Genomic DNA, 25,225 nt, shown 5'->3' with positions numbered 1-25,225 from the left:
TTGTGCACTTTGCGTCATAGTCTAAGGATCACACCTGCCTAACTCCCAAAGGCTGATTATGCAAGCGGAAGGTGTAAATTATGGCTATCACGTTTTAATTAATGTAGCTTAAGGCCAGCTTGTAATTATATGGAATTAATAGGTGCCCACATTCATTAACATCACAGAATAACAGAAACAACTGTTTCGCAACGGCTAACAATATTGACCTATATTGTTATCATTTATGTTTTTAATGATGATGCATTGATGTCTGAGAAGCAGCTTACTGTTGTAGCTGCTCAAGGTAGTGACACATTTTCACTAATTAATACACAGTTAGAAAGTTCAGTCCATTGGTTTGAAACCTAAAGGTCTGCAATTTTAAGCAAAAAAGCTCCATTTACACCCATAAAATCATGATATATTTTGTGATTAAATTCCGCAAGAGTCTTGTTTTGTAAATTAATAAATACATTCCTAAAGGGGTATATATTTGTGTATATTTTTCTCTCTATTACTACTTAAATGTTGATGTTATTTCTACAAATCAAAAACGGGTTGCCACTGGTCACACGCGAGCAGGTGTAATCTCGCGACGTTTCAATCGTTTAGGGAAGAAGATGTACTTCCGGTGATGTAAGAAAAACTTCCTCCTCTCGTAACGTTACGCGTGACAGTCTCATCGACGAACCGAGTGCACCACTGAATCGCATTACCTTTGTTTAAAAAAAAATGTTAATTATACCGAACCGGATAAAGTTATGTTCTTTGGCGTTCACCGCCGCGCGCATGTACAGCAGCGGCCCCGCAGCCGCCAACAAGAACCCGACGGTTTACTTTGACATTGCTGCGGACAACCAGCCGCTCGGGAGGGTGACCTTTGAGGTGAGATAGTGTGTCGGTAACGGCAAAGTGGTCGAGTGTATGGCGCTCCTGTTTCAATGCACCTTCAATGCACCGTGTCCTCACGGCAGGTACCGTGTCCTCACGGCAGGCACCGTGTCCTCACGGCAGGTACCGTGTCCATACGCCAGGTGTTTCCTGTCAGTTCAGCGCACGTTGCAACAGGAGCGGGCTTTTCGCCCCGTGGCATCGTTAACACGAAGCTGAGTAACTAGTTTTCTTCTTTCTTTTTTTGCAGCTAAACGCCGACATAGTGCCAAAAACCGCAGGTGAGTACTTGCACCTCCACCCCTCCTGAGAGTTAAATGTTGTGTGGCTTTAGTGTTTAAACCGATCATGCTATTCAAAAATTCACCTAAAATGTCTTAAAAGAGACATTTGAGTGATGTTTTGTGTTTGTTTAAACTAGCCAACAATACACGAAGTAGGGCCACCTTCACCAAGGTCAGCAGTAAATTGTACGCATAATTGCTCTTATCTATAACAAGTTGTATATCGGCTTATTTGATGAAATTGCACTTTCTTGTTTCTTGTTCTTCTGAGTTCGTATCTCTATGGTTGTAATGCACTTATTGTAAGTCACTTTGGATAAAAGCGTCAGCTAAATGACATGAAATGTTATGTATGCAGCATTAATGTTGATTCAATAACATCATATATAAGTACAAATAACACTCCTTGATCATAACATTGCACATTAAGCACATTCCCTTTATATATATATATATATATATATATATATATATATATATATGAGACCGATGATGCTTTTACTCAAGTAAGAATCAATACTGAGTCGGACTTGGCTTGAGGGGGGATCTGACATAGATCTTTGTGGCAGAGAACTTCAGAGCGCTGTGCACAGGGGAGCACGGCTTCGGTTACAAGGGATCCACGTTCCACAGGGTGATCCCTCAGTTCATGTGCCAGGTAGGCTTTCCTTCTGTGTGTCCTCCTTGTCGTCTAGCGTTACAGCTGTTGAAGTGCAGCGACAGAGGTTTATATTCATTTTTATTAATTTTTTTTCTTTCAGGGTGGTGATTTCACGAACCACAATGGAACTGGAGGCAAGTCTATCTATGGATGGAAGTTTCCCGATGAGAACTTCAAGCTGCAGCACACTGGACCTGGTAATCATCCCGCTGCTTTGGAACAATACTGAGAACCTCATTGAATTTAGAAGTGTTAAATCCCTGTTTACTTTCATTCTTTCAGGGCAAGTCAGTTTATATTAAAGCTATCTAAGTTCAACACAATTTTTTGAGGCAATCTTTGAGGCAAGAAGCAGGACAGACAGGGCTGCACATAATGCAGCATTGGGACATTCCACTTAAAAACTACAGAGTTTAATAACGTGTGTAGTGCAAATCAATCAAGATGCAATAAGAGTCTGACAGATTAGCAGTTTTTCTTAATATTGTAAACCAGGCTGATACAAGATTCATTGTTGTAATGAGCAAAAAACAAAGAACAGGAACAGATTAAGTATTCATGAGAGCCCTGCTATGCCTTTGCAGGAGGGCATTTCCAAATATCATCCAAAGTAAATAAAAGTGATGCCTAGTGTTTTACTTTGGCACATGGTTTGTCTTACCCATCTTCCCCACCAGGGGGCAGAGTTGTATAAATAGTGTTTGAGCCCCTTTCATAATTAACCTAGTGAAGTTTGAGATGATCAGAAGAAATGTTTCTCTCAATATACCATTTTGCAACAGACATTTTGATTTCTGGAAGGAGGAAAAGCACACTAATAACTGTAACAAAGGCTTTTACTAAAATGTCAGTCATCCTCCATCATTTTATTCTCCCCAGTTATTTTCCCAGTGTGACATGTTGAACTGTATGTATACGTGAATTTGCATATGCATGCCAGGGACCCATGATCCTTACTGATTGGTTGAGTTTCTTAAAGTGATTCAGTACATCTTTAAATTGGTTTCCTTGTAGCTAAAAGGCAGTTTTGTTTTTTGACTTTTTTACCAAACACGTGACAAGTTTTAAAGTAACACCTTTTTAATTTCTGCATTATAGGCATCTTGTCGATGGCCAACGCTGGACCCAACACCAACGGATCCCAGTTCTTCATCTGCACCAGTAAGACCGAATGGTACGTGCTTCCAAACACTACGTTGTGTTTACACATTGTCAGTTTCAACAAATAACTCTTCACTTGTGTGTGTTTAACTTTAATCTTGAAATTCCTCCATACTTGGGAGGCTTTTGTTTATGCAGCTTTTTAGTAATGTTTGTTTATTTAAACAAATAGGTTTCAATCGTTTTATTTCTTATTTTTTTTAATCCTTTCTTCTTGTGAATTCTTTGTAAATGACGATCTAAAATAGCAGAACCCTTGCCGAAATAGTGGCGTCACCCAACGGAAAGCTGAGAGTCCAGCCCTGCTGGGTGCGTCGTGGGTCGTCTCCCAGTCCAGAGCCGTGATAATAAACCTCTCGCTCTCTTCCTTTAGGCTGGACGGCAAGCATGTTGTCTTTGGCAGCGTGAAGGACGGGCAGGACGTGATCAAGCAAGTGGAGTCTTTCGGGTCTCGATCCGGGCGAACCTCCAAGAAGATCACTATCGCCGATTGTGGGGAGCTCGAGTAGTCGCCTCTCCTTGCTGGCAGCAGATGCCGACACTTCATCTCTGAGTTGGTCTTTCTTCAGGTAGCAGCGCTAAACGCACTCAACTGTGACATGGACTAAAATGTGAAAGTGTGTTTTTGAATACAAAATAACAGGTTCTATTGGGATTGAGGAGATTGTTAATTCCTGATCATGCTGTGAAATGGGCTTGGTAGAGACAAAAAAAATAAAGTAAGTTTTTCATAAATTGTGGGGTTGTTCCTGCCATCTGCAGTTTTACTACATCACCGTGGACGCCAAAGGGGTCGGGGTTGTTTTACCAGGTGAGTGAGATTAGTGTCGCTCTTCCCGCCTCGTGTTTTCCTCATCAGCCTCAATTGACTAATAGTCTTATTCTAAGTATTTATTCTGCTGACATCTTTCCAGGAAACCTAAGGTGTATAATGTCCGAGATCATGTTTTATTTTGCCGGGGAGCATTTGGTTCCTGCTTGTTACTTTGCTATATAGTGGGTGATGAGGCCATATCTGATTTTACTTGACCCTAAATAAATCTCACCAGATGCAAGAAAATATTAAGAGAGATGCAGATTCGGTCCAATGTTGTGGTGGAAATAAAAGTGTGTAACATCTGGAAGAGTTAATGTTGAAGACAGTTTGATGTTATCGGTTGTCCGCTATACAGGTTTGTGTGGCCTTTGCTATCGGATCTACTCTAATCCACACTGACACATGGATTTATTATAAAGCAATGCTCATAAAGAAACCACATAAATCCAAGTTTAAATACATTTTAATACAAAAAAACATTTTAAGGAAAAATTTCAATAAGGCACAATAAATGGCGTGTCCCATGTCTTAGACAGTTATAGAAACAATATTTCGGTTTCATATTCATTTATCGTCACAATTTCATTGAAACACAACTTTCTACTTCAATCCTTCATCTTTGGTTTGTCCAGATGTGCACTCCTTTCAGTCTCATTTGACGTATAAGACATATTGCGACTTCTGATCCCCAAAAAGCACTTTGGTGGGACTTTCTTACTGCTAGAATTTTTAAAGAAATCTAACTGTTTTTATAATATTGCATTGCTTTAATAGTTGGAATGACACACTTCCTACAGGCAAATACTTAGAAAGAAATGTTAGTTGGATAATATATTCTTTCACAACGTGTAATAATCAACAAAACTGTAATGACTTAACAATATATTCAAAAATGATGTACCCTCCAGTACTGATAATACAGATAATAATAATGCAGATACAAACTAATACTGAATATCCTACTTAGTAAAGACTTGTTGCATATTTATACAGAAACATCATTACATTTAAGTTATTTCTGGAATATACAAACATGTAAAAGAGAATCTTCTTCATCTGGACTCTTTTGTTCCAACATGTTAGACATGAGTGAATAAACTTTTTTTTTTAATTTCACAGTTGGTAAGATTCATAGGTAAGACTTCAACTGAATATTCACGTAATGATAACTGAGTAAATTACAAGAACCCAGCAAATATAAAGTAAGATGATCCTCTTGTACTCTATAGAATCACAGTGTCAAAGAGAGGCTCGTGAAAATGAAACCGTTCGATGCATTAAGTCCAATAAAGTAAATCGATGTATTGTCTGTAGATAAAATACTCCTCCTGTTTTTTATAAATCTTGGAAAGGGGTACGTAAGGCGAGAGGAGTGCTTTTATTGCACGCGGCGGCAGTAGTAGCCGAGGTCTTTGCACTTTTCACACAGGTGTTGTGGATGCTCCTTGCTCTGGTCCGATACATCCAACCCGTCCGGTTTCTCCAGAGGTCGCTGGGAGACAAAAAAAGAGAAGGAATCACTTCTCACAGTTAGAGCAGTCAGTGAAAACCTCTAAAGTCGAAAAGATTTATTTATTTATATATTTGGGACATGTGTTCTTGACAGTGGGGATAATTCTATAAAACAGGGTTCATAACATTAAGACTTAGATTGTACACTGAAATGAATAATGAAATGCAGATTTTCGAATGATAAACCTTTTAGCCACAAACTGGTTTTCTGCATTTGAGTGCAGCGAGGCAGTTTTTTCCCTGAGAATAAATCCACTGAAACAGAGAAGCAGGGCCCATTAGGAGTCGCCCGGAGTGAGACTCCATCTTCGGGGGCCCCTCCCCAACCAAGCAGCCATCCCTTAGTTTGCTGACGTGTGTGTAGGTCGGATGTAGTTTTACCTGCTTGTGAGGGTAAACGTTGATGTGGCACTTGATACATTCTTGTCCCATGTTGGCCCAGGAGTTCCCGCTCATCCACTTCCTCTTGCATTTAGGACATTTGTATTCACCGAAGCACCTCTTCTTTCCCTGGTACGGGGTCAGGCCTTCGCCTTTGGGCCGAGCCTGAACAGAATCACACAGCAGACCACATCCTCGCATTACTGACTTTGTGTTAACTCACTTGACGCCGACGGCAGCTTAAAACTAGACATTTGTCAACATGTAAACCTCAATCGCTTTATTTTGCCTCTTGCCTCTCAACGGTTAACCGCGTGAGACTGACCGACATATTGGTGGGTTTTTGGACAGCAGCCAATTAAAAGCTCCGCGGCTTTGGAGCGGGAAGTGATGAGCCGAGTTCCTCACATAGTTTTGTCTGAGGAATGAGATGATTATTTACGGTGTCTGTCACAATAAGTTAAAGAGCCCATTTGCTTTGTAGCTTAATTAATTCAAAGTGAGCCATGCGGTGTATTACAAGTGGACCGTCTTATCTAGACTATCTATAGAGGACTGGTGAAGACATTTAGAAGACAAAGAAGAAAAACTATTTTCAGAGTTGGAATATATATACTGTATATGCTTAAAAAAAGTCTAATTTAGGAAATCCTGTTTAAGTGATGTAATCGGTCAGTACATGTCGGATTGGTCAGTTTAAAGGATTGGATAAAGTTATGGTAAGAATATCACATATTATATATCACACACTCGATATCGAATAGTCGATATTAGTCCGAATAACTCACTTAAACTTGTCTTCAATGGCATCGTATTTTGTTTGTAAATGATGGTCTCACTCAAGGTAAAATAGAGGCTAAAGCAGGTTTCCCTCTGTGCTGTGGTTTACACAACTTTTCCCATTCTGGAACATCTTGTCTTACAACTTTAACCTTTGCCGTTGTGCAACCTTTTAGCGGCCTTTTGGCACTTTTGGTTTTGTCAAAAGCCGAGATGGCAACAGCTAACAACCAAGATGCCCAACTCAATGCAGCGGTCCACAGCATTGTGTGACATCACAGTACGTCCTCTAAAATAAAGTGTATGAAACCACAGAAACTCTTGTTCTGCTCAGTTAGACATTACATCCAACACTCTTTACCCGGGAAACGGTTGTTTACTCCCATATTTATGGTCTGAATCCCTGTGAAGGTATTTGTTGGACAGAATAGAGGGAGTCTCAGCTTTCCCATTAGAAATGAACTTCCCCCTTCCAGCTGTGTTCTCGAGGGACCATAAAGGAGGCCCCGGCCTGTGGGGGGACCAATGGGAGAGCCCTGCCTGCTATAGGACAAATACCTCCGGCACTCTGTCATCCCTCCCAGCTGGCTCCAGCTCACCAATCAGGACATAAAGATCTTAGCAGAGAGGAAATAAAACCCAGATGAACTCTGCACTTGTATAACATGACAAAATCCTAAACCCATCAGGACGAAGTCATCTCGACACGACTGGTTTAGATTAAAAGCGCCCCGGGCTGAGAAGTAGGGCAAGTCGAAATGAAGGTCTGAATCTGCACCACCAGGGGGGTTCACGCCATATCTTGTTTGGATGTCACAGCAGGTACACGTGTCGGCCTCAATACTTCTTACAGATCTTTGTGTCCATCCGAGTACTACGTGTGTTTTACCAAATGTGCTACGGCTCCAACAGTCGAGGGTCTTGACTGCGAAGGCCACGGTGAAGCAGTTGTGCGCGGCATGTGTTTGCATCATCTAGCCACCACGAGGCACTGTGGGGAAGGGGGGGAGGGGGTCGGGGGTGTCCCGTTTGATGATAGCCCTCTTTCCCAACAGGGGAGAGCAGAGCATCATCTTCCTGAGGGAGGAAACAGCTTTCATTCTGCAGAACAAGCAAAACAAAGTCTACCTAAAGTCCGGCGCCCCCACAGTGCAGCAAAGGGCATGGCGCAGTCTGTAGTTTCCACTGGTCCCATCAAAACATGTGACACTCGCCACCGGTACATGAAAGTCACACATGTGACACGGCAAGCAGGGAAAGCAGAAAAAAATCCACAAATCTACAGATCTACAGATTTAACACACCTAGCACACAAGAAACTATGTTTTATTAATAAACTATGTTTTATTGTGTGCCTGGAAGAAACATTAAGGTATTTAAATTCATTAAATAAATATTATTCAAACCAAGACACTGTGTGTCTCAAATGGAAAAAAAACACAGTAAAGTAAAAGCATGGAAAATGAAGTGAAGCAATCAGAATGGTTCAATATTACAGCTTCGGGAGGCCAAACAACAATTGTTGCTTTTTTGGTAAAACAGCAATATGATTTGATGCCATCAAAACAATTTCACTGAAAAAGGTGCATCAGGCCCACAGCTAAAAATGGAAAAGAGTGAACAGCGGTGCTAATATTTGATATTTACTAATTAGCACTAAACACAAAGAGCTACCGAGGCTAACGTATAGCTACATAAGGGGCGAACAAAGTTATTACAAACCATCATGTATGATGAGAAATACAAAGTGGGCAGAAAAAAAACTAGGCGAAAAGTAAACGTTGAGATATTTCAGTCTGGACCAAAGCGGTCCCACCCCCGAAGCCAAGCTGCTGCCGTGGCTGCAACCCAAATGGCCTATTGTTCTAGGCTCGGTCTGGGGTTGCTTTTGGACTAACGTTTTGTTAAAGCGTTAAATCTTTTAAAGCTAAAAATACATGTTTTCATTCTTAGACAGTTTTAATGGAAAATATTTGCAACCTCAAACTCTGTGAGAAACCTTGGTGTTTAAGGAAAAAAAATGTTGAATTAATTTATTATGTGCAGCACAAAACCTCCCATCCAAGAGTCATAACTCCCGTTGTGTAACTGTAAACGGCCCCCGAGTGCAGAGAGAGACGTAAAGCCAGAGTATGAGGCTGTGGCAGATAAGCAGCCTGGTGAGAGAGGCCCAGGAGGTTGGCTGCCTCCCCCTGCCATCATCTGGAAACCATCAGGATAAACAATGGACTACCAACCCCCCCCCCCCACACCAACCCACCTCTTCGTCCTTTCTCTCTCTCTCTCTCTCTCTCTCTCTCTCCCCCACTTTCATTGCCCCATGAGACGCTCATCCTGGAGAACACGGCAGCACCAGGCCCGTTGGATACCATGTGGTCAATTACTCCGCACTAACAAACCCGCAGAGGCTCTCTCTCCCTCGCTGGTTTCATTTGTATCAGACCCCCACAGCGTCAGGGAGAAGCCCAGCTGTTAGCAAAGAAAAACAACACATTACTTGCCTGGAACGAAGTCCACAGCAATGCGTATGTTTTAAAAGACCCCTGTGTTGACTTAAGTGATGCTTTTCATTAATTTGTGAAATGAATTATCTCTAAGTGGGTTGAAAGCAACACATTGAACACTTGATCACCAGAGCGTCAGAATAGCTGTTTAGTTTTATGGAGGATAATTAATATTGCACCCAAAGAGAGGCTAGGGGATTGCTTGTGTTAATGATAACAACACACATTTAAACTTCTGTTTGTTAAGAGGCAGAAATGCCTGCTTTTCCAATGGTGGGATTTACTTTTTTTCTGTTTTACACTGCTGTAAAACCAATAAATAGATCAAATAAGAGTGATGGTGGGACAAAACCAGCTATTTGAAGACTTAGCTTGAATAATAGTTATTGTCCTCCATCCAAGAAATTCTAGATTGTCAAGAAACTCTTTTCAAAGGGTCTTTTTCATGATGCAACAAGTTTCTTTCACAGTTGTAACAAAGCAAATAGCAACAGAGGCAATCCAAGCCTGTGTCTTTATCGGTATCGGTAAGTATCACTATCACTGACATATCAGATTATCATGACAGTTAACTTTACTGGAAGCTGTAATCTCTTCACGCGGCCTTTCTGCAAATCTTGCACATCTAAATCCTCTCCCGCCCTCCAAACCACAAATAATTAGATTAAAAAAACTGGAGGCCAAACAGCAAATGGATTTTTGTTTTACGACTTGGCTCTCCAGATTTTCAATCTCGCATCAATCCCATTGTTCGCGGCCTGCGGAGAGATCTCCTCACACGCAGACTCCCAGGGATTTCTCTTCTCAGCATCTATTTCACGCACGGTGTTGCTTTCACAGGAGGATTATGGACCCAAACGCACTCCGCCCGGTCCAGGGTCTGACCGAGCTGCAGTCGCACAGCTGGAAGCTGGTGTTCCGTTTCACAAAGGCTGAGTGGCAGAGCCAGGTGGTGGAAATACGACAGCAACGTATTCCCAATTCCAGTTCAAAACAGAGCTGAGCGACACTCAAGGCCAAATGTTCTTACTGTCGTGCGGAAGGGATGCCCAGGTCAGGCTGACCAGTCAACTATTAGTTTGATTCCATCGCCATGTTCAGGAATTGGTGCACAAGAACGCAAGAGCGTACAACTCTGTTGTCACCGTTTAAAGTTGTAGTGTAATGCAAGAGAAGCGTTTATTGAGTCATACCAAACTTAACTCATCCTGATGTAGACTAAACAGAAGCGACAATACAGCCTGTTTGGTTCTAGGAAAGGACAAATAACTCAACACTGACTTTTGGCTCGGAACAAGTTTAAAAGCTACTTAATGGTCCAGGTCAGATTGTTCTCAAAACTGCTGTTTACAAAGTTACATTTCAAGAGCACATTTCATTATTTTAAAGTACAAATAATGTATACCTTAAGGTATGACACTGTATATTTGGAGCCACAGAGTGAGAGAGACCATTTCACCCATATTTTCTCATAATGACAGATGGGATTTGTCTTGAAAGCATGTAACCACATACAAACTGACTTCCACAGCATTCTTCTCCGCTATGTTCGTTAGCTTTGAGCAGAGGACAGAGACTTTTTATCAGCGGGAGTCTATCTACCCCACATACCACGGTTTCCTCTATCTTGCTCATCCTCCTCAGCAGATGAGCTGGGCCAAAGGCAACCGACAGCACACCGAGAACAGATAAGAGGTTTATCACCAGTGAAAACAAAAGGACCAAAGCAGCTGTAATTAGTCAGCGTTGCTTGAGAATCACCCGTTTCCCTCCACCTGTGATGTCCAGTCCCCCAAAAAATGAAACTAATGTCGTTATCAGTACTTGAACATCGAATATCAGCAGAAACGATGCTCTCAACTTGTAGAAAGGATTAAACAAACAATATACCGGGTGTTAGTGGCAGACTGTTTCCAGTCTCCAGGCTAAGCTAAGCTAGCTAACTCCTGGCTGTTTCTTCTTATATAACGGAATAATATGAGATCGTTATACATTTTCTCACCCAACTCTTTGCAAGAATGTGAATATCTGTATCTCCCAAAATGTTCTTCCTTTAAAGACTGCCAGTATTTACTGTTGTGGTGTGTTGTTGGATAAGATGTTAGCCTAAATGTTGTTAAGTAAAGGTTTAACATTTCAAAAAAGATGAATAAAGCACTGTGGAATATATTGTAATGTGAAAGTTGTTTAACATTTAGTGCGTTTTAAGTGTTTTAAATAATTGGCCAGAGTAAATTAAGGGTTTTATACTAGTGCCGTATAGAACAACCAGCCTGCTTAGCTTAACACAAAGACTGGAAACAAGGGGAACAGTTAGCCAGACTCACTTTGTATCATGTTTGTACAAAAGAAGTAGTAGAAACAATAAATCATCTTCGAGACGTTCATCTGTTTCACTCTTTAAGTACCAAACAGGTCATGAATCATCTGTCTCCACGCCTTGCAACCGACAAAAGTTCCTCCCTCCAAAGCAATCCTCAAGGCCCGACGTTTTCCTTCAATTCAAACCTGATCAAACTTCAACTGAAGACATACACACACGCCCTCTTCCTGTGCTACCCCCTGTTTCCAAAAACACATTCTGGACGCGGAGACATGTCGGGGCAGCTGCTCTCTGGCCCTTTAAACGAGCGACGGACAGGCGCTCCTCTGCACAGACAGAGACGGAGTGAGACGGAGATGACTGCAGCCCAGCAGGGCTGAGTGAACAATACAGCCTGACTTCCTGACCTCTGGTTCCACAGCTCCTCTGGAGAAACAATGCTCTCCTTATTTAGCCCAGGCTCTTCCCACCATGCACCCGTGTGCCCTCCGCACACTGTCACCAGTGTATTCGCTTTACAGTAACCGGGTTCGGCTGCTTAATTGCCGCGGGGTCAATAAAACGGTGGGACCCTCGGGTCAAGGGGTGAAAGGTGTCAAACTTGCCTGTCATTCGGTGGAAAATAGAAACGGTTTTGTAATCAAAATTGATACAGATTACGGATCATTTTCAGACGCAGACACTAAATGAATTGCCTGTTGGATAGTAAGACATCAAGAGTGTCCCAAAAGAATACAATCCTGGAGCTAAGAACGCCTCAGATTCCAGCCAAAAAGAACAAAAAGCTGTTCATTAATTAGGCTTCAGAAGAGCATTCAAATGAAAGGGGCCGTTTGTCATGACAACTGCACTGTAATCATCACCGCGGGTCTGAAATATTAGCAACACATGATAAAAATCTGACATCATCTTTTTAAAGCAGAGCGAGAGCGGCAGAGAGCCAGCCGGCAGAAATGGTTTCCAGATTTTTGCACATTTTAAGGGGCGTGGCTGCGAAGAAGAATCGTAAATATCCTCGAGTCAGCCTTTGACGTCTTTACCCTCCGGTAAATCGTGTAACCCAACTCTCCACCACGCCGTCAACAGGATGTTTGCCACCTTCATGCCGAGCGCAGCATGGCTGCCACTTTCTAATACCTTTCAGTATGGCTGCAACTCAAACTCAAGGGTTCCGCCTGAACTGGCACATTGCATTACTCTTCATCACTTAAGGTTTCCACCGAGGTGCCATGTGTTTTATTATCAAAGAGGCAGACTCTTAGACTTGACATGGGCCCCATTCCACCCAGAGAGAGACTGTTAAAGGCCCCCCTCACACCCACTTCCTGTGTGCTTCTTCTGTCATCTTGCTGAGCCGTGACATTCTTTGATTCCTGTCCACTGCAGCGCCAGTGAAAACCAGTCAGCTATGGAGGCCTGAAACAGACTCACCGCTGCTAATGAGATGTTTTATACCACTTCATAAAAAGGAGCTTTTACACAAGGGATTTTGCAACGCTTGGGTCGTCGTTTGAACGAAAAACACCGTGGGCGCAAAATTGGTGTTGCAAGGACCTACACTTAAGTACTGACATGTGCTACAAATGAAGTGTCAGTGTGTTGTTGTTGTTGCTGTCCGTTAAAGTGTTTGAGATCTTCTTTGGAACATTCTTTTTCTGGAAGTGACCAACCAACAATTACACACACTTTCTGTTGTGTTAGTGTAGGTGTGCACAGATGTGAGAATACTAAGAGCTATAAGCCCACAGCAAATTATTTTCTCCACATTCCTCGCATTCCTCTTCTCTCATTGCTGAAGTGCAACAGCGATGGAGGAGACAAGCTCTCGGAGACGATGCTCGGAAGGCAGATGTGAGAAAACTGATGGACTTCCCACTCATCCTTTTTAGAAGCTAAGTAGCTTAGCTTAGCTCTATCTCTAAGGTAAATAAAGTGGAGTGCTAAACCTCTTTGAACAGAGCCACAGCAACTGTTTTCAGTCTTTTAATGCTAAGCTACGCTTATAGGCTGCTGTCTCAGGCACGAGAGTGGTATCCATTTTCTCATTTAACTCTAGGAAAGAAAGCAAATAAGTATGTTTTCAAAAGTCGTGTGTGTGGTGAATTTATTTGACGTTCTGATCCAGTAACTGATATCACCAACAATATTTTATATATTACCAGCTCTTTGAATATCTACTTTTTTGTTACCCCGCTCCTTGAACACATCCTGTCCATCAGTCATGTGATTAATTTCATTTTATTATTTCCACCTAACAAATGGCAGACATTTCCCTCTGAGCGTGATCAATGGGGCTTCGCAGCTGCACATGAAGCAGTGGTAATATTTCTCTCCTGTTTGGAGAAGAGGTCGTGCCTTGTTCCACAGGGAGACCTATCATCTTTCGTTAAGGTTGGCTCACAGATGCAATCTGGCATCTGTTGCGCATTACCAACCTGCAGTGGTACATCTAAGTCTAATATGTGGTAAGCAAGCTATTTCACTGAAAAAACAAAGCAAACATCTTACTCTAACTTGGAATCCATACTTTTAATACCAGAATGTGTTCTTATAAAGCAGTGAATAGTCTATAAGGAGGCTGTGGGTTTGAAATTAGAAGCAGATCAAATGTGTCTTCAAATTCCCATGAAGATCTATCACCTCATATGCGCTTTGAGGCCTCTGAGTCTGCTCAAACGGCCTACACGCTGCACAGCAGTTTGTGCACTTGACTGATGCGAGGCGTCACTGATGGGCTCACCTGAGGGCAATCTTTGATGTAGTGGCCTTTGTTGAAGCAAAGGTGGCACAGGTAGTTGGGGGGCGGCCTTTTGCTGGATTTTCGAGTCTCAGGGGACAGGGAGAGGTCTGAGAAGTGGTCCGCCAGAGAGCTCAGGCCTTCCACGATATTGTTGAGGGACCCGTAGGACGAGGAGCTCTTGAAGAAATTCTTGTTGAAGGCCTGTCAGAGAAAAACATTTTTGTTGTGACCAAAATAAACGAGCCTTTTAGGCAGCATGTCAGTCCATCTCCCCCGATTGATTCCCCCGCTTGTGACTACGACAGTAGCCGACATTATTTCAACTCTGCAGATGTGCTGCCTCCACTGCGTTTAAACTGTGGGCCAACAGTGTCCGGTTCCTCGTCACGAACAAAACAACATTGTTGTGCGTTCTTCTAACTTGTTCCATTGGCCGGACACAATCAGCATCATTGTGCCTCTGGAGGAGACGGGTGCTGTGGCACCGCAGGGGCAAACCTGAAAAAGAACAGTCTGCACACACGGGCTGTTTACTCTGAAGGCATTACAGACGGACAATCGTGATCAGATTCACATGCACGTTACAGTTGCCAACGTTGCCGTGGCATGGACGGGGCGACAGTATGCTATTTCAATTGTTTCACTAGTGAATTTCTCAGTAAAAGTTGGGCAAATTCTAATATCCGTATGCCAGTTTCTGTGTGTGTGTGTTATCCTTACATTTCCTAAATGGGCCAGTATTAAAATAGCACGGAACCCAGCATACTCCTCTGACCAAGCAGAGGCCGTCCAGGGTGAACTGTAACATTTTTAAAACCTTGTGAGAGGTCTTTCTCAACCCGCGATTCCCCCTCCAGCTGCACACTGACACCAGAACAGACTGAACACAGTCAGGCACTATACCAGGGTACAAAACCCATATTCATGCACTACCCACTTACCACAGTAAGACCAAGCAAAGGCATGCAGGTGAGGTTTGCTGTTTGGGCAACACAAATAACCTGAGTGAAATATGTGTGTTTTTTATTAACCTTAAAAGGGGGAGATATTTTTGACATGCAGCATTAGAAAATAGATAAATGGTAGGTGAAGGCCTTAAGTTTGTATTGTTTGTATTGAATTGCACACGGTAGGACAGCTGGATTAACATAACATAAACTCTACCTCACTCCTCAGATGGAAGAAGTTGTTGAGATAGTTGGCGCTCAGGTCCGCTGCGCTGCGCTTGGAGAAGTTCGTGTCCAGGTGTGAAGTGTCCGACTCGGATTTGAACGCATCCAAAGTGTCTCTCTGAGTGTCCTGCAGAGACATGTAGACCCAGTTGAGCAGCTGTGCAGGTGGGTACACGGGGCCACCATTCTCTATAGCAGACATCATATTGGGTTTTTTTTGGAAGGTCTGCGCCTCTTGGAATCAGCGACGTAAAAACCGCCGGATATTCTGGATGGCACAACTTCTTTCAGTCATCCCCCTCTTGCATCGGCTGGATGGGTGCGATCTTCGTGGTCACCCGGGGAGCCCTGGAGGACCCCGGTTAACCGGACAACAGTCACGGGGGGTGAGGTGGAGGGCGCAGTTGAAGCAGGGACCGCGAACGCTTGAATGCCGGCTGGGAAGTGAGCAGCAGCGCTCCAGACACGACTCTGGGGAGCAGCGTCACAGCAAATAGGAGGTCCGACACGAGTGCGCATCCGTCTGCAGGACTTTTCCTACCAGAGTCACGGAGAGGGGCGCTCACTGTACAGTCTGAAACTACAAGAGCTATCGCAGATGGAAACGTAGACCGTAATGATTTATTTGTATTGCATTTAACGGAGCACGGAAGTTTTTTTATAACTAAAACTTCTCTGTTTACTGATGGCTAATTGTGATGACAATCAAAGAAGGATCGATTATATAATGTTTTTAAGGCCGTGAAGGTTGTATTTTGTATTGATATGTGTATGAAGGAACGTTTTCCTTATAACGAATCAATAGAAACAGATTTAATTGAAACATAGGAGAATCACTCCCATCGTCATGCTGAGGCGCAATGACAATAAACCACTCTGGTTTGCTGCACTCTGACAAGCTCGTCCTCACCGCGAGGAGAATGCTGCCATCTAGTGTGTATAATGTTGTTGACACTGTTAAGGGTTATTCAAATGTCAGGAACAACTGCATATTATCCCATTAAAAAATAAACATATTTGAATGCCTTTAGACAAGGGGACTATTTAAAAAAAACGAGCTACACAAATATCTTGGTTAACTAAATTAGAAACTATGTATCTAAAATCACCAGGGGAAAATATTTAACCAGTTATCGACAAGCATCGCAGTGTCTTCTTTTCACAGGACCGATGAGTCAATGTCAGGTTGTGACAATGACGGGATAAAGGTCAGTAGCGCGAGGCGGAAACAACACCGAGGACCCGCCCACCTCCGAGGCCACACTCTTCGCTTCTCCCCGCTGCTCCCCGTTCGTCTCTTCCTGGTCCTGAACTACGTAGTACTTAAAGTAAGTAAAATCTTACCAAAATCTTATTTTCTGGACTGTTCGGGGAGCCGCTAAATATTTGCCTCGTGTTGCGTTTCAAGCGACAACGAAGCGTTGACGTGTATGACAATGAATGCAGCGGGGTTTGTGAGCTTATTGCGGAATGTGAGGGATCAGCCCCGCCCGGTTAAACGGACGAACGTTGCTCAACAGCAACAAACGTGGTTCTTTTATTATCTCAAAAGTATTTAAAAATGGATCCCTGATACTTTTGAAACTGTGTCTTTAATTCGTGACGTGTCCCTACCGGGTTATTTTTTTCAACATTGGATGCTTAACTGCGAAAAACCGTGATCTTACGTCAGTTATTCGGGTGGTTGAACCTTAACGCATCATCAGGGCTGGCCCCTCACATTTAGCATTGCTATGCTAATAAGGGTAGTACTGGCCTCAAATTTCCACCTACTTGTGCTTAATACATGGGTTTAGTATAAAAATGGCAGCAACGTATTGGCGAATCATTTGCGTCAGGGAAGTAAAGGAAATCGTGATTTTTTATGATGTGGTGGGATGGAAGTACTTGTATTTACCACAGTACTCAAAGGCCTCTCCCAGTGCGCCCAGTGAACGAGGGTCCGAATGGGAAGCGGAGCCGGTCAACCATCACACGCCCTACGCGCCCCATTGATTGAAGTCCCGCTGAAGTCTCTAAAATACAGTTTATATGTCCGCCTAAAGTATTCCATCGTGCATCATTGCATTCAGAATAACTCAATCTAAACATTAACCGTGGCTTTAGGTATGTCCGGTTTTTACATCCGGGTATCTTTGCCCTTCTTTAAATAACTCTTCAATTCAATTCAATTCATTTTATTTTGTATAGCCCAAAATCGCAAATTACAAATTTGCCTCAGAGGGCTTTACAGTCTGTACACATGCAACATCCTCTGTCCCGAAACCCTCACATCGGCACAGGAAAAACTCCCCAAAATATGAAAAAACCCTTCAATGGGGGAAAAAAGGGAAGAAACCTTGGGGAGAACGTCAGAGGAGGGATCCCTCTCCCGGGATGGACAGACTGCAATGGATGTCATGTGTACAGAATCAACAATGTAAAAGATGTACAATACATTCAATTTCTCTAACTGAAATGATACAAGTAATTGCAAGTAGCGGAACAAGTGTACGGCAGGACCACTGCAGGGACAACCTCCATCAGATAGAACCACCATCCACAGAGGCTTCTGTGGGGAGGGAGAGCAGAAAGATGTTGGTTTATGATGACAGTAATATGAATCATATTTAAAGTAATGATGATGGCAGCAGCAGGTGTCAGCAGAGCCATGAGCCAGGAGTCAGAACCGGGGTCCGCACGAAACTATGATCCACGGAGACCTGCTAGGCGAGAAAGCACAAAAAACTCCCGGAAAGAAGCTTAATTAGTGATGTACATTAATAAAACATGGATGATTGTGGAACTCTTAAAAAGCTTGTTAAGCCACAAAGGAAACACAATAAACTTACCTAGTTTCTTGTGTGCATTTAAAGTCTATTAACGGTGTCATTGCTCGGACCTGCAAGTGTAATTAGTATTTGTCTTGGCTAAGGGATGAGACACAGGCACCTAAACAGTTATGTAATTCCAACAACAGGGTTTTAATCTTCAGTCTTTGCTTTTGCTTATTAATTACTTCATTTTTGTTGAGAAAGGCAAGCAACCACAATGCGGAAGTTGCTGCTCTTTCATTAACTTGTTGTTGAGTAGTGGGGGGAGTTTAGAGAACTTCTTCTATGGTATACTCATAATGGATGGGTGTTTTTTTGCTTGTATTGCATTGTTCCCAGGTCAGCGTATTGAGGTTTGACCTTTTTGAATCAAATAATTTGGTGACAAACTAAATGGAGTATTACACGTAAAAACCCTTTGGAGACTGACAACGTTAAGATGTATTTTTCAAACTAAATTTAGAATTTAAAAAATCTTATTTTTTAAATGGTTCCTTGAACAGGTCTTGTGGTCAAAAATAGCCATTTGATTTTTGAGTCTTGTACATCAAAGTACCAATCAACAACTTCCTGTCACCCCTAGCTTCTGAAGATGAGCTATCCAGGATACCCTCCACAACAGGGAGGGGGCTACCCGCCTCAACAAGGGGGATATCCGCCCCAAGCAGGCGGCTACCCTCCACAGGCAGGCGGCTACCCACCACAGGCAGGCGGCTACCCACCACAGGCAGGCGGCTACCCCGGGCAGCCAGGCGGCTACCCCGGGCAGCCAGGCGGATACCCCGGGCAGCCAGGCGGATACCCCGGGCAGCCAGGCGGATACCCCGGGCAGCCAGGCGGTTACCCACCCGCGGCGGGCGGTTACCCTCCGGCAGCAGGGGGCTACCCCTCCCAGCCCGGAGGATACCCTGCCCCAGCTGGAGGCTTCCCTCCTCAGGCGGGAGCAGGGGGCTATCCGTCCATGCCCCCCGGAGGTGAGATCATTTTTTGTATTGTGCAGATACAAGGATCAGACTTGTCCCCATTTTTTTATTTTTTTAAATGAATGGAGCTATCCGTCATAGCCCATTGGACATAGCCCATTTATGTCAATATTTTCTTTTCAGGTGGAGGCTGGGGTGCAGCGCCAGGTGGCTACGGAGCGGTACATACGTTCTTATCTACGTCTACAACACCATTGCCCCATCACTAATGACATATAGGCCGACTACAGCTGAACCTTTTGTTTATCTCCTGCCGAAACACTATGTGATCTATATGTCAATATGGACTTAGTACTTACACCTGTCCCCTGTTTGCAGCCAGGAGGGGCTCCACAGGGATACCCAGCGGGCCCCGCTCCAGGCCAGCCCATGCCAAACTACCCCGCGGCCCCCGGAAATACCCCCTCAATGCCCGGATATGGAGGTGGAGTTCCATCCAACCCTCAGGCACCAGCCATTTCTGTGAGACTCATTCATCTTCATTCTTGGACTTCTATCAAACTAGTTACCAGTACACATTCAGTGATTGTGCAGCTTCATATCTAGCAATGTGTTTATTTATTCATTCATTTTTCACAGAAAGGGTACAGAGGTTCCATTAAAGACTTTCCAGGGGCAGATCCGCTGAGGGATGTCGAGGTTCTTCGCAAAGCCATGAAGGGTTTTGGTCAGTAAACGCAGCCCATTTGAATGTGCTGAAGTCCATCTGAAGTGTTCTCACTCACCATTGACGAGCGTTGCATTTGCGCCGTCCCTTTTTGTTACACATCATTAATTGATCCTATACGCTCCTTTAAACAGGCACTGATGAAAATGCCATTGTGGAACTTCTGGGCAGCCGTACCAACAAGCAGAGGGTCCCAATGGTGTCAGCCTATAAAACAACTTATGGAAAGGTACTGTGGTAACTTCTCTTGGACAAATAGTTTCTTTTTTGTTTTTACAGTAAAAATGTCAAATGTCTCTCCTCTTAGGATCTAGCAAAGGATCTGAAGTCGGAGATCACTGGAAACTTTGAGAAACTGGTTCTGGCTATGATTAAGAGCCCTTCACACTTTGATGCGTCTGAACTCAGAGAGGCTATAAAGGTTAGGAGTTTGAGTTGTTGTCTAAGCAGATTGCGTCAATTTAGGTTTTGTAGTCCAAACCGCATATTCCTCACCATGTAATTGTAAAATAAGAACACAAGCAACGCCTTAATGCAAGTTCAGAAATGTTTTATAGCTGGTGACCTCTGAATGTTCACCATTGTTTCTGCATCTTTTCTGTGTTTTTGCAGGGCGCAGGAACTGATGAAGCCTGTCTGATAGAGATTCTTTCGTCACGCTCCAATGCAGAGATTCTTGAAATTACCAGAATCTACAAAGCTGGTGAGTTCTGATCTTGAGGGTTATATTTTTATTAATACCTTTTTTAGAAATGTGATTGGAGCTGGTGCAGCTATCCTTTTTATGTAAATGGATTGACAAAAAAGGGTCCAAACAGAATGCAAATATCATGTAAATGTATGTAAAAAGAAATGAAAAAATATCCGCCCCTTCCTTCCTTCCAGAGTACGGGAAGACCCTTGAGGACGCCATCACCAGCGACACTTCTGGCCACTTCCGCAGACTCCTCGTCTCTCTGTGTCAGGTAGCTGCTGCACGTTTTACACCTCGAGTCTGTCAAAACAGATTTACGCCTCGGTGAACTTTCCAGTTTTGACTGCGCCCATGAATCTATTTATGAACCTAACACACCTTTCTCTTTCTAGGGAAATCGTGACGAAAGGGAGACTGTCGACGTCGCCATGGCCAAACAGGACGCTCAGGTACTGGTTTGTTGTTGTGTGAGAGGTAATTAGCGAGTTTAACCCTATTCCGTTTATAATATGGGTGTTTTTGTGTGCGTGGGCGACAGAAACTGTATGCTGCCGGGGAAAATAAAGTTGGAACTGATGAGTCTCAGTTTAATGCCATCCTGTGCGCTCGCAGCAAGCCTCACCTTCGAGCAGGTGTGTAAGCCCAACCCCCACCGCCTTGTTTCCCCTCTCACCAATGGCTTCTGTTGTTCCACACATTTCTAAATCTTATGACAAAGTCTCTCCTGTGATCTTTGTTTTTTATTAGTCTTCCAGGAGTACCAGCAGATGTGTGGCAAAGACATTGAGAAGAGCGTGTGCAGGGAAATGTCTGGCAATTTGGAGTCTGGCATGGTTGCCGTGGGTATGTTTTTTTTTTTTTTGGCCCCTTTTTCCAGACCTCGACTAAAACATGTTGAAGCTTTAAGTATATATTGAAGCCATTCGTTGAGGTTGTTGTTTAGACGGGTTTCCCTGGACGCACTAAAGGAAACCTGCTGATGCAAACCAGTTGCCGTTTAAACCTAAATTTTGTTTTTTAATACTTGATCATATTTAAAAGCATAGTTTGAATGTGCCATGTTACTTGCCATGCCAAGTGGGGAATATGGGTCACCACGGCTGCTTTAGAAAACAGTTGTTGATAGACATGCATTTTATTACGTTTTGCTAAATTGTTTAAAATCCAAATGAAAACTACAGAGTCCAAGCCATTTCTGAGTAATGTTTGTGCAGATGTGAAATTTGAACGACAGATTGTTTGGTTGCAGTTGTGCAATGCATTGGAGTTTTTTCCAATGGTAACCAAAAAATGTGGCACCCAGTCTGGAATATCTTTTAAAAAGACCATTAAATTTTTACGTCCTAAATGTAGAAAAGATTAGATGACATATGTCGTTGGAGGGGTTTAAAAACGGGGTTTACAAAAAAAAAAATTGGTAGAAATTATGGAAAAAGTTTTAGCGATAATGCTGCTAACAAACACACAATGGGGCTGAGGGCAAAACCTTTTTGGCAGAGGCAACTACAGTCTTTCTCTCTCTTTTGTAGTTTATTGCTGCAGTGAGTCGGCTTCGGTCTCTAAAGTTGTACACTTCAAGAAATCACTTTTTGACTCTTGTCTTTTGATTGAACACCTGTTTTTATCGTGACCCCTACGAAAAACAAGTATGTAACAATTGTCTTGCAGATTAATATGAGACTCATCTGTGTACATCTAATTCTTTTCTTCTAGTGAAATGCATCAAGAACACTCCTGCCTACTTTGCAGAAAGACTCAACAAGGCCATGAAGGTAAATCATCCCATTGCATTCCGATGAGTGCAAAAAAAGTGTTTCCTTCACTGACACTGTTGTGGTGAGTCGGAGGAAACAACGATGTCATTGCAGCAGTCAATGAAGGGTTGCGTTGTGTCATCAGGGAGCCGGGACCAAGGACACAACTCTCATCCGAATCATGGTGACCCGCTCTGAGGTGGATATGCTGGACATCAGACAGGCCTATGTGAAGACCTACGGAAAGTCACTGTACAATGACCTCTCAGTAAGTCCCACAACCCCCCACCCCCTCCCCATTTGCGGACATTCACAGGTTTTTCCATATTTTTAAAACCGCGTTTTGCGTTTGTTTTTCAGGGTGATACCTCCGGGGATTACAAGAAGCTGCTGCTGAAGCTGTGTGGCGGTAGCGACTAAAATAAAGGAAAATAAACCCTGCATGCGGACAAACTACACGTCCACACTGAAAGCATATGATGAGACCATATATCACCTCTATATAGTTTAGGGTTAATCTTCAATCCTTTATTATTTCTTTTGTAATCTTTTCAATATGATTGTGGTTGTATCTTTCTTTTTGCTGCTGTATTGTAGTAAGTGATTGCCAAATAGTACATATATATATATTCATATAAAGATTCCTTTTTTTAAAGATGCCATAGATAGCTTTAAATCTCACCTTTGATTAAGATCTTGACTATACTAACTATATTATAGAAGAGAGTTTAAAATGTTATAGAAGTCCTTATTTGGAAAAATGATAGTTTCAGTAAAATTCATTCATCTAATATTCAAAGTACATATATTAGGATATATTAAAAAAATGACAATGCGTGTGTTACTAGGGTCATTTTATCTCACCGCCAAGCATTTCAACTGCTCAGGTTACTAAACACAAAGTTACGTGACACTGTTATGCACGTTTTAGCGAAATATGACTTGATCTCAAACAGAATGGATGTTCAAAATGTACCTCCAGGCCATGTTTGATAGTAAAAAATAACACCATCTTGAAAAAGGTATCTCTTTTATGTGTCAACGTTAACTAACCAGAATCTTTCTCCTGCTTGATGGTCTATGCAATTTAGCTTTCTAACTTAATCAGCTTCGCACAGCTCTTCGGTGATGCTCTTGAAATGTAAACCTTTCCAATCATTGTTTGCTATTTACAGACATGGTTTTCTTTCTGAATCCTGAAAAGCCAAAGCCATAAGATAATGTTGTGCCTTTTTGTCAGGGTTGCCATGTACAATGTTTAGAAGTAATGAATGTGTCACTGTGGTTTATCTTGCAAATAATCTATAATGACACAGGCAGAATTGCCAAAATGTAATCCGTACGTTGTGTACGCTATTTTTGGTTCACTTTTTTTTCTTCTACTGAGTGTCTTTTACTGGTTTGTATGTTTTGCTGCCAGTAGAGGGCTCTTCATTCACCTGAAGTGTCATTCATAATGTATGCTGCCTGAAAATATTGAGTTTTGAACTGAATATCTATTGCACCATGTCTCCTTTGCAACCATGCTCTGATGAAACAATGGTTATATTTCAACTGATGCCTTGTTGGTGGCAATATTTTGCCACGTGACAGTCCCAGTCTCACTAACATTACATTAAAAGAAACATTTTGGCACATCTGGATTGTCTTTGTAAAATGCTGTTTTGCATGAAAATATTGACTGGATTTTCTGCGCTGAGCTAGCACACAATGACAAATTTGCATTTCAAAGAGAGCCTCCTTTTCACCACCTTGGTCGCTATTAAAACGAGTGAGACCCACTCCCAGCCCGTCCTCGGAGCAATACGAGCTGCACGTTTGGCTAAAATGTGCGAGTAATGTGGCTTGAGTAAGTGAAGTCTCTGCTTTTGCTGTTAAACGCGAGAGGGAGAAACCATATCAAGGTTTGCTCCGTAGCTCAAGTGATCTGGCGGGGGAGAGCTTTTCTCAAGGCTATAAATAGTGTCCATATTGGAGACGCGGATGTCTAAAGTCTTTCTGTTGTGCTCACTGGCCTTTTAAGTGCAGCCTCAGAAGGGCTGTGATGGGGAGACAAATGTCCTCACCGACCAGCACTCCTACACCTTTCTCACTTTGATGCTTTTCATGCACGCTCAAAATAAAAAGTCCCCAGCAGCCGGGGGACAAAGAGGGATGAATATTTGATGTTGGTATTTGTGTATGTTCTCACAAGCCCAGACTGATTGCCGGGATACCTGCTCAGATATGTAGGTCAAAAGGAAATCAGTGGGGCCTCCTACTTGGTTTGCTTTTACATTCGGAGACAAAACAGAACACTTCCCTGATCCTGATTTAGAGAAAGAAATGTGCTTTAATTATTTACGTGTGGACTTGCTGCACGCTCTCTGGGACAGGATCACACTTCGATACACGCACACATGCGAGGGATGCAATGTCTTATTGGAGACGTCAGACCCGTGCCCACGGGAATGGTGCCAATCGACAGCATCTGTTTGCGTCACTGGTATTTGGTGGTTCATGGGAGATTTGAAGGTCAGCGTTTAAATTAGCCCTCGTACTTTCTTTCATACCCCCCCTTTATTTCCCCTTGATTTTGAGTGACCCATTTTAAGATAATGAAATAAAATGACAATTGTTGTTTTTTGAAGAAAACTATTCACAAAAATGTAATAATACTTAAATGAAACATTTTGACAATTTCATAAATCCATAGTGATTAATTCCTGTTTTAGTTTAATTCAAATCCCCATCACTCGTGGCAATCGGTAAAAGCAAACATTGATCAAATTATACATTTGTAGTAGAAATTCTCCAGCCATCCAATGAGGAATGTACGGTTAGGAGACATTTTGTCGCTGGGGACATAATCCTGCTTTAAACTTCATGAGCGCATTTTAAGCAAATTACAAAACCAGGGATTAGATGGACAACACATAATGAGATGTGGCAGCAGATATCGCTATCCAGCCTGCACAACTTGCTTCATCCACTGATATTTCCCTAAATAAGAGAATGAAACTCGTCCAACCTCTTCCTCTTGTGTGAATACAAAGAGCAAACTTTCACTTTTGAAATGATTCAATACATGTCTTAATGTGTTCACTTAATGTGGTTGAGTCTTTAT

The 25,225-nt window shown here is 42.7% G+C and overlaps 3 protein-coding genes across 3 annotated transcripts; 2 read left to right on the top strand and 1 right to left on the bottom strand.

The window, feature by feature from the left end:
* The first annotated feature begins 589 nt into the window (after positions 1 to 589).
* LOC119212552 (peptidyl-prolyl cis-trans isomerase A-like) lies at positions 590 to 4,250 on the top strand. Its single transcript, XM_037463069.2, has 6 exons — positions 590 to 867; positions 1,124 to 1,154; positions 1,727 to 1,815; positions 1,919 to 2,015; positions 2,917 to 2,992; positions 3,353 to 4,250. Exons 1-6 carry the CDS (start codon positions 715 to 717, stop codon positions 3,486 to 3,488), a joined length of 582 nt encoding a protein of 193 aa, XP_037318966.2. The 5' UTR covers positions 590 to 714; the 3' UTR covers positions 3,489 to 4,250.
* Positions 4,242 to 15,795, bottom strand: LOC119212551 (zinc finger CCHC domain-containing protein 24-like). Its single transcript, XM_037463067.2, has 4 exons — positions 15,201 to 15,795; positions 14,037 to 14,237; positions 5,690 to 5,854; positions 4,242 to 5,288 (listed from the first exon to the last, which is right to left on the bottom strand). The coding sequence occupies exons 1-4, from the start codon at positions 15,411 to 15,413 to the stop codon at positions 5,175 to 5,177; spliced, it is 693 nt and encodes a 230-aa protein (XP_037318964.1). The 5' UTR covers positions 15,414 to 15,795; the 3' UTR covers positions 4,242 to 5,174.
* Positions 15,796 to 16,390: 595 nt separating this feature from the next.
* anxa11b (annexin A11b) lies at positions 16,391 to 23,758 on the top strand. The gene is made up of 15 exons (XM_037463066.2): positions 16,391 to 16,536; positions 18,605 to 18,995; positions 19,128 to 19,165; positions 19,323 to 19,466; positions 19,584 to 19,671; positions 19,806 to 19,900; positions 19,979 to 20,092; positions 20,284 to 20,374; positions 20,557 to 20,636; positions 20,758 to 20,814; positions 20,904 to 20,997; positions 21,113 to 21,208; positions 22,079 to 22,137; positions 22,265 to 22,387; positions 22,480 to 23,758. Exons 2-15 carry the CDS (start codon positions 18,614 to 18,616, stop codon positions 22,537 to 22,539), a joined length of 1,521 nt encoding a protein of 506 aa, XP_037318963.2. The 5' UTR covers positions 16,391 to 16,536; positions 18,605 to 18,613; the 3' UTR covers positions 22,540 to 23,758.
* Positions 23,759 to 25,225: the final 1,467 nt, after the last annotated feature.

The sequence above is a fragment of the Pungitius pungitius genome, chromosome 21 (assembly GCF_949316345.1).
Source record: "Pungitius pungitius chromosome 21, fPunPun2.1, whole genome shotgun sequence".
Classification (NCBI taxonomy): domain Eukaryota; kingdom Metazoa; phylum Chordata; class Actinopteri; order Perciformes; family Gasterosteidae; genus Pungitius; species Pungitius pungitius.
This window is presented reverse-complemented; position numbering and strand designations above follow the sequence as displayed.